Source organism: Xiphophorus couchianus, chromosome 21 (genome assembly GCF_001444195.1).
Source record: "Xiphophorus couchianus chromosome 21, X_couchianus-1.0, whole genome shotgun sequence".
NCBI classification, from domain to species: Eukaryota; Metazoa; Chordata; class Actinopteri; order Cyprinodontiformes; family Poeciliidae; genus Xiphophorus; species Xiphophorus couchianus.
The window spans coordinates 22,584,143-22,593,815 of NC_040248.1; the positions used below are offsets into that span (position 1 = coordinate 22,584,143).

Here is a 9,673-nt window from a genome sequence, read left to right on the forward strand (position 1 = left end):
GTATAGACCTCTCAAGCTAACACCAGTTCAGGCTCCTTCCCCACCAGAGAAGTGACATTCCACATCTTTAGAGCCAGCTTCTGTAGCTGAGGATCAGACCGCCAAGGTCCCCCGCCTTCGGCCACCACCCATACTGCATTGCACCCGACCCTTTTTGAATCTTTAATGAAACTAAAATGGATGTTGTTTTGAGTAGTGGAAGAAAATTAATTGCCAAATTAACCGACTTGTGTCATTTAACCCTAACCCCAATCCTTTATAGTTTAATAGTGCCCAACAGCCCAGCCTAGACTAGATTAAACAAAAAAAGTTAAGGTTGCAATGGTGCATGTGTGTGTGTTGGGGTGTGCATGTGTGTATAGTCTACGAAAGCCACGGGTGACACAGCAGCTCTTCCAAAGTGGGACGGTCCTCGGGGTCACTTATTAGACACTTTGACAGAAAATCCATGCAGTCTGGAAGGTTAGAGGTTAAACAGCAACAGTGAACAGAACCAAAAGAACAAAATAGAATGAGACCGAACATATGTACTGTTAGATAAATGGACAAGTGTTTGTCTCACCGTCGGAAAGCCAATGCCATATTGTCAAGTTGTTTGAGATGTAGGTGTTAATGTTGAACCGCGTCATGTGGAGCATCTCGAACAGAACAACCCCCAGCTGCCACACTGTTGTAGGTCCAGCCTTATAGGTACTGTTAACCATCCAGTCCAGCGGGATGTGACCAGGAGTACCTTGAAGATGTGTAAGAATAAGTATATATAATATAATAATATAATAAGATCAAGACTAATCAATAATAAGAATAAGATCATAAAGAAGAAAACAATCCTTTAAAACAGCATTAATAAATGAGAATGAAGTGAGTTCTACGGTTCAGTCGTACCACAGAGTAGTTCATGTTGTTTCCCGTCATCAAAGCAGCTTAAGCCAAAGTCTATGAGATAGATTTGTTTGTCTTCTGAACTGCTGTTAATCAGGACATTGTCCACTTTTAGGTCTCTGTGGAAGATGTTTGCATTCTGAAGGTAAACAGCAGCTTCCACCAGCTGTTTTAGTATGACCTAAGATGGGAAGATAATGTGACAGTCAGAAACTACCCATATTTACATACCAGACTGAAAGACATCAAAGTGGTTTGTTGTCGATAGGAAACTATTCAATTGTTTAAAAACAGCTTTTTCAATAACGTTGCTGATGAATGAGAGGTTGGAGACCAGCCTGTAATTCTACAATAATGATTTGTCCAATTGTTTTATCAGTGTTTTGATATCTGCTGTTTTTAAAGCCTGGGGGAAAACTCCTGATGGAAGCGATGAGTTTACTATTTGAATCAAATTATTTGTAATGACAGGCAGAAATGTGTGGATAGGATATCAAGACAGCAGGAACTTGAGCATAATTGAGTCATAATTTCTTCAAGGGTTTTATAATTAAGTAGTTGAAATTGAGTAATTTTCCTGCATTATTATTATTATTATGTTTGGGTATAGCATTGGTACCTTGGCCTCACGCTCCTCTATAAAATTTCCACGCTCGTTAAGATAGAGCAAGAGGTCCTCTGCGAACATGGGTCTCTCCATGACTAAAATCAGCTCCTGATCCAGATCATACCAGTCCAACAGGGACAAGATGGCTGAATGCGGCACTGTTTCACTCGCAAGTTTTAGCATGATGACCAACTCCATGGCCAGCTCCCTGGCATTTTCATCCTGAAACATCCAAACAAACAGGCAAAACCCACAATGCATCTGGAATCCACTTAGAAAAAAAAAACTGTACTAGATTCTGCTTCTCACTTACCTTATGTTTGATGACTACTTTGTCTTTTGGTATGTGTTTGATAGCCACCTATAAGATAGCAACAAGACTTTGGTTAGCATGTTAGGGAGGTAATTTCCTTACTGGATGGATATACAGTATATATATATACACATATTTTTCTTTTCATTTTTTTATATGAAGATATCAGTCAATTTCCCTACCAAAAGTCAGTAGGAGTCAGATTTTGTTGAGAAGAGCTAAAATCCTCAGATTATTGGAAGGCTAACAGATAGTCAGATCGAATCTCTTTCAGTTGATTTTAGCTCATAGAAACAACTCAAACTGAAAATACTTATATCTGTAGGATACAACTCTATTTTAGTATAATTTAACCTTGAGAAACTGTGGTTTTTGTTCTGTAAAGTTATATATGTTGAGTCATCCAGTTCCGCTCAGAAACCTTTTCTGAGTCTTTCTGAAAACATTTCTGAACGTTTTCAGGTTTCACAGTTGATTATAAAATTTTCTCTTAACTTCTGACTAGCAGCTTCAACGTACAGTATGAAATAGACGTTGTAAAGCTGAGAACACTGCCACAAACTCTGTCTGAGGCTTTTACCACTCGCTGTACAAAGTCTGGCACCGCCTACTGACTACTACGTGTAAGAGAACTATCTGATTTTAACTTTATATGTAGATAATAAAAGAATCTAAAAATTACTGTGTGGATTTCTTAGCTGAATTGTGTGCGTTTGTGTCAGAGAGTGTAATACTTACAGGTAATTTACCCTTTATCCGATATCCAGCAAAGACAGACCCAAAGCCTCCGTCTCCCAGCAGATGGAGCTCAACGTATTTTTGCAGGAATGAAGCTAAACACATGAACACATTTGAAATTCACAAAAGTGCCAGAATTGAAGCTTGAATCTAATTATCACCACATCTTATTTCTATCCCATAATAAATGGTTATGCTACAAAACTACAGGTACATAAACTCCAACCTCTTTGGGAATCTTCTTGTTCTTCTTCCATCACCATCTTCATCCTTTTCCTGGTCGGTTTCTCCAAATCCTCCATGTTCCTTTTCGGATTCCTCTTTCTGATCCCTGTAATGTCAAACATGTCATGTTTGATATACGGGTTTCTCTGACCTCTACATTTTCAGTGTGTTTCCTATTCCAGAAAAACCTGATGTATATAACCAAATGTGTACAGTTTACAAATGAACCATCATGGATCAGTAATTTCTCCTAAAACAGACCTTTAATTAATGCTATACTATGCAGTTTTTGGCTCATTTTGAGAAGATTTTCCACCCTTGGGACAATTTTGGGACCAACATCAGCTTTATCAGATGTTGTACATCATGTTACACAAGGTAATGGAGTAAAGTGTGAGACCCATGTTCAAAGGCCTCTGTACTCTATGTGGCCGTCAAAGGGTTTAATTCCCGGTTCGTTAACCTTTCTCTTTTGTTGAAGTCAGAAGATTCAACAAGTAATCCAGATCAAAAATTACATTTTCTGATAAGTATTTCATAGTTCAGGCTTTACAGGGTTAAATCTCAAGTCCTGACTTGACAAGACTGAGCTGGCACTTTAGCAGTGGGAATAACCCGTAGAAACATGAACATATTAACATTCACTTGCTTTAAGAAAAAAAACGTCTTGATGGAAAGATTCGACTTAGTGGCTTATAAAGGTATTTTTACAGAGCATTTTCTGTCCCAAATTTCAGTGTGATTTATAGGAATTTAAGTGATGCAAATAGTGATAACACATAAAATACTAATGACGTTTGGTAGTGTAATGTAAAAATGTGAGATTCATGAATACTTTTACAAAGTACTGTTTCTTCTTTTCCCTCCCTTTAACTTTAATATGCTATTGTTAAGCAGCATATTAATAATCATGCTGAGGATCTGCATGCAAACTAACAATAGTTTCACCAAAGCAGCCAACCTGCACTGTCGTCTGTTGAACAGCAAGATTCTTTGCTCTGTTCCTGCTCCAGTTCCATTTTCTTGCTCTTGGCCTTCGGTGAAGGTTCCTCTGCTTCTTCTTTCATTTTTTTCTCCACCATCCTCCTCGTCCTCATCTGTTCCTGGCAGCTTGAGGAGGGTCCGGCCATGTCAGCGACCCTTCGCCTTTTTCTGGGGGTCTCAATTTCAGATATTTTCCTTTTCTTTGGTCTTCTGTTGCTCTCTAAAGTGACATAGGGAAAATCGTTTTATTATTTTTTGCAATTTGTCAAATATTTAGTATTACTAGATAGGGCACTTATATTATTTATCATGACATATTTCTTCTAATGATAAGAATTCTGATTTTTCACTGTCATAAATTTTAATTAATGATGTTTAATTATGTGTGCAGTTTAGCATTAAAAATCACACGTCTTTAGGTGCCCCAAAGAAGCGCATTACAAGTGGGAAGGTTTTTAAAGAGCAGTGTTTCATATTGTTCATATTATGTAAGTGCAGAAAACACGAAATTTCACACTTGTGGTATTTACGTTGAATATGAAACACAAATCAAATCATGTGTAAATGAGTGTAATGCAAAAGTCATTAAAAAACATGCAGTGCCATTGTCCTAAAACTACTTCCTGTCATCTTCTTCTTCATGGTTTGCGCCAGTGGCAACATCCTGCTGTTGATCATGTGACTCGTGTGATGTGAAAAAAGTGTTTCCACTGCAATTTTGCAAAATAAACCAATTTTGATATGGGAGTTTTTTCTAAACTGATGTGTTTCTATGAAGCAAATGTATTTTCAAAATGTCAAATTACACAATTATATGGTCAATGGAAACATTGCTAATGTCACAGTCATAAAGTTACCTAAAAGAATAAGAAATAAATATATCTTATCACCACTTTTATCGTTACTTCAATAGCGATGGAATGTTATGTTAATACATTAAGTCCACATCATCCTCTATTTCTAAATTACCTCACAGGCTGATATCTGATCATAAACTTTATTACACAAACTGTTCACCTTTTACTCATTTTCACCAAGACACATGCTTCTGGGTGAAACTATCACAGACTCACACATCTCAATGTTCCCAACAACAAGCAAGTCAGTAACAGAAATTCTTAATAATAAAAGCTCTAAATCTCAAAATTATACTAATCAGAACCTAAAATGAACAATCTTTTAAATCTATAATCATCTCTATTAAGATATGCACCATATGTTGATAATCTAATGAACTCTTTTACCTCGTCTCATGACGGCTGGCATTTTTTCATTCCTTTTACGTTCTTTGAACATCTTTTTTTCCAGTAGATTTGAGCATCAATTATGTCACCTACAAGTGTTGCCACTTTTATCTCTCGTAGTTACGTCTTACTATATCAAAGATTTCTGACGAACTGAACTCAAATAGAATGTTGGGTTCTGATATCAACCAGTGTGACATCAAAAATAACATTCCAAAATTTGATCATAAAAGTCAGAATGGAGGTGATGTTGCTTAGCAGCCTTCTGACTTAAACCTAACCTACAGAACACAGAAAAATCCCCACAATCAAACATTTTAGAGCAATGAATCTCTACGGAGCACTCTAGGGGACATACACTGTATATGGGTATTTTATTTGAAAGTTATACGCTTCTTTATGTATTTATGTGAAATAAAATGCCCATTGACCCACTTTTAACAATCCTAATAGTACAATTTAACATTTGGGCAAGTTTAGAGCTTGAAAAGCCAAACAAGTAGTGATGGGATTTTCGGCTCCTTTTCGAGATGCGGCTCTAATGGCTCTTCTTACTGTGGAGAGCTGGCTCTTTCAGCTCCCAAACGGCTCCCCATATATATTTTTGACATTATTAATTAATTAATAGCTTAAACCTAATTTTATAATATTTTGTTTCATTATTGACATTGTTAAGCACTTATGATGAGTAAAAATGCCGCATAACAATGCTATAGCAATACCGATGCGTGTGATGTCCGCATGTGCAGGTTGTTTGTCGAGCCTGCACGATAGGAAATGCTGACTTTGCACAGTCTGCAGTCTGCCCTGGAGCTTGATGTAGCATTAAAATGAGTCCAAATCTTGCTCCGTTTTCTGTCACTCATTTATTTTCACCTATTCAGTTCTCACACTGACTCCCCTTCTTTCTGTGCTTCTTGACGCTGACTGAGTGTCTGTGCATAAACACCTGCCGACGAACGCTATACAGCTTGGCCAATTGCCTGCCGTTTCCACAAAAAAAGTGGAGATAAACTTTTTTTTCAGTGTTTTCCAGCCACATTATTAATTGAAACTATGTGTGATTGGTCAGATGTGTGGAGCACACGTTTGACATGAGGGCAGTGGACCGACCGAGGGAAAAAAAACTCTCCGCTCTAGCACTGACAGAAGAGCAAAACGCGAAGGAGAGGGAGAAGGAGGAGGAGAGACAGCGAGGCACCGCGGGACAAAAAAAATCGATGTGGGGAAAAACTATCGGCTCTGGCACTTGCAGAGCACAAGCACAACGACAGGGAGGCGGAGAGACAGCGATATACTGTAGAAAAAAACCCGGCTCCCAAATAGGATCCTAAAACGGCTCCCATTGTGGAGCCGGTTCCAATCGTTCACTTCAAAGAGCCGGCTCTTAGAGCCGGATCGTTCGCGACCGACACATCACTAAGCTACATAGACCTGGTGGTGCAGTGCAGTGACTGGTGTGTGTTAGAATCATGGCAGCAAACCAGCCAAAGTAGCCTAGTGAGTCGAGCTGCTGTAATGCTGCTGGATGCAGGTAATGTTAGCTAAATGATGACTAGCTAGTGCCAATATGTCACAGTACGCTTGTTAAAAAGAATAGGCTATATTGTTAATATCTATGTTCAAAAGTGGGTAATACTGGGTACATTTACTTGAGTAACTTTTTGGGGAAAAGGGTACTTGTGAGAATAGTTTTTCTGCACTGTACTTTTTTTTCCTTTTACTTGAGGAATATTTCTATTCTTGAGTAGATTGATTTTGCATTTAAAGAAATGGACTTCAGAGATTGGAAACATTAGACTTCTGTAAGATGTGAGCTAATGTTTATGCAAATTTGAGCATAATTTCTCAACATTTATACATGTCACTGTTGCGGAGCCACATGTGACTTTTTTGGTTTCTAAATTTGTCCCTACACCAGTTTTTTGTGTGGAAGCTGCACACTTTATGCATATTTCACACAAAACAAAACAACCAGGACACATTTTTGTATGTGTTTTACAATTAATTCATTTTGTCTCATAATGAATTTGCCACTACATCATAAAACAAAAATGATAACTGTCAGAAAATCTACCAGTAAATGTATCTAAAGAAACGTTGCAGATTGACTCATTCTGGGTTTATATTTAGGTAAATTACACTAAAATACTGTTTCTGAATGGAAAATAGGCCAGTACCTTTAACCACTCTTTTTGTTTGCATTTCCTTCCATCTTTAAATATATGCATTTGCAGATCCAGTGGCTGCATTCAGTCCACCAGAGCATTATTCCGCTTTCACAATCTGCTGCCATACCAACGTCAGATCCTTCCCTGGAGACAAGCTTTGAATTTCACCTCAAACTGAACTAAAACATCACTGCAAAGAAAAGCATTCCTTGGGTCTTCCAGCCAAGTCATCCTGAGGTCAGTGTTTCTACCCATGGGCTTTCTACCACTTTTGCAAGATGAAGCACTGAAAGTTGAGCTCAGAAGGGAAACTCAAACATTCCCCTCCCCAACAACACTATAACCCTTCCAGACCTGAAGGTAGCCTACATCAACAAGTGCACAGAGGACGTCAGCATCACTAAAAACATTATCACCCGGGCCAACCAAAAACCCTGGATGACTAAGGAGGTACTGGAAATGCTAAAAGCACGGAACTCAGCCTTCAAGTCTGGCGACAAGGAGGCACTGAGGACAGCGAGAGCCAACTTGAACCATGCTATCAGGTTAGCAAAGCGAACCCACAGTCAGAAAATACAGGAGTTCTTCCATGACACCAGCAACACCAGGAGTATGTGGCAAGGCATACAGGCGATCACAGATTACAATCCATCCTCCCCCCCAGTGGGCGTAGTTGATGCTGACTTTCTCAATGGACTCAATAACTTCGTTGGGAGGTTCGAGGCACTGAACAGTACTCCGGCAAAGAAAACTGTTCCCCACCAGGAAGAGGAGGCACTCTGCCTGGACACAGCCGATGTGTTGAAGACTCTGAAAAGAGTCAACCCACGGAAGGCCCCAGGCCCCGACAACATACCTGGGCGGGTGTTCAGGGAATGCGCAGGTCAGCTGGCTGGTGTCCTAACAGACATTTTTAACACCTCACTGGACCAAGCCATAGTGCCAGCCTGTCTCAAAACTGCCTCCATCATTCCGGTGCCAAAGAAACCTCAAGTCACCTCTTTCAACGATTACCGGCGTGTGGCACTGACTCCCATCATGATGAAGTGCTTTGAAAGGCTGGTAAAAGACCACATCATCTCCAGACTCCCCTCCACATTCGACCTGTTCCAGTTTGCCTACCGCCGAAACCGCTCCACTGAGGACGCCATCTCCTCTGCCCTACATCTGAGCCTGGCTCACCTGGAGGAGAAGAACACTAATGTGCGGATGTTGTTCCTGGACTTCAGCTCAGCGTTCAACACAATCATCCCACAGCATCTGGCAGGAAAACTGGGTCACCTGGGCTTCAGCACCCCCCTGCGAAACTGGCTGCTAGACTTCCTCACTGACAGACCTCAGTCAGTCCGGATCGGACAACACACCTCCGATGTCATCACCCTCAGCACAGGCTCCCCTCAGGGCTGCGTCCTGAGCCCTCTGCTGTTCACTCTGATGACACACGCCTGCGCCCCCAGGTTCGCCACCAATCACATCGGGAAGTTCGCAGACGACACAACGGTGGTGGGCCTCATCAGAGACGACAACGACCTGAACTACAGAGAGGAGGTGGAGCAGCTGGTGGACTGGTGCAGAGACAACAGCCTGATCCTGAACGTTGACAAGACGAAGGAGATGATCGTCGACTTCAGGAAGAACCGGCCCTTGCACTTGATGAGCACTTGCCATCAGACTGCTGAACTCTTAACTGGACTGCACTCAAAAACTGGTCTCCACTTCATACCGTGCACATGTACATATAAATAACTTCTATTTTACTGTTATTCCTGCACTTTATATTTTATATTTAGATTTATATTCCAGAGTAACCTCATAACATTGGAACCTCAAAACATTGTTCTGAGCTGTATGCAACGGAATTGCGTTCTGTATACACCCTGTGCATGCAGAATGATAATAAAGTCAGTCTAAGTCTACAACAGTATCATTTTTGGAGACATGTCCTGTGGTATGATGAAACTAAGGAGGAGCCAGAACTCCAGAGGATTATTGTAAATTTGTGGAAGGAAACCCAAAATGTTTGAACCAACTCAGACAGATCAGAAGCGTTTCCTTTACAATCATCTTCTTCATCCTTTTTGCCAGAAGTAACATCTGGCTGTTGATCACGTGACTCGTGTGACGTGAGAAAAGTGTTTTAATACTGTTGAAAAATCACCTCATCCTAGCCTCATCCTAACGCAAAAAAGTTTTTATAACTTGTGCGCAATTTTACAGTGAATAGAAACCACATCACAGGCAATGTTACCAAATACTGAGGAAATGTATGTAAACTTATGATTTTGAAGATATTAGTTAATATATCTCTCACATATTCTTTGTGAGAGGCATTTGGCAAATAGAAATAACTTTGGTCATTCTGACTGACTAAAATTAAAAAAAGCTTAGCCTGATTTAACTTTAGGCAGCGAAAAAACAGTGCACATGTCTGTTTTCAACTGTATGTATAATTTACCATTTTGTTGGAAACATTTCAGTCATGATTTTCTGTTTCCTGTATTTGTTTTGT

At 39.9% G+C, this 9,673-nt stretch overlaps 1 protein-coding gene across 1 annotated transcript; it reads right to left on the minus strand.

The window, feature by feature from the left end:
• Window positions 1-251: 251 nt before the first annotated feature.
• Window positions 252-5,045, minus strand: LOC114136615 (serine/threonine-protein kinase pim-2-like). The gene is made up of 9 exons (XM_028004696.1): window positions 4,994-5,045; window positions 3,727-3,969; window positions 2,767-2,871; window positions 2,541-2,635; window positions 1,803-1,850; window positions 1,502-1,711; window positions 886-1,063; window positions 563-733; window positions 252-455 (listed from the first exon to the last, which is right to left on the minus strand). Exons 1-9 carry the CDS (start codon window positions 5,043-5,045, stop codon window positions 364-366), a joined length of 1,194 nt encoding a protein of 397 aa, XP_027860497.1. The 3' UTR covers window positions 252-363.
• Window positions 5,046-9,673: the final 4,628 nt, after the last annotated feature.

Excerpts from the sequence above, each read along its gene's own strand:
- LOC114136615 (XM_028004696.1), bottom strand. The coding sequence starts at position 5,045 with ATGTTCAAAGAACGTAAAAGGAATGAAAAAATGCCAGCCGTCATGAGA. Across the intron at positions 2,872-3,726 it reads TTCAACAGACGACAGTGCAG|GGATCAGAAAGAGGAATCCG; the intron begins GTTGGCTGCTTT and ends TTGACATTACAG. Across the intron at positions 1,851-2,540 it reads GGATAAAGGGTAAATTACCT|GTGGCTATCAAACACATACC; the intron begins GTAAGTATTACA and ends GCTATCTTATAG.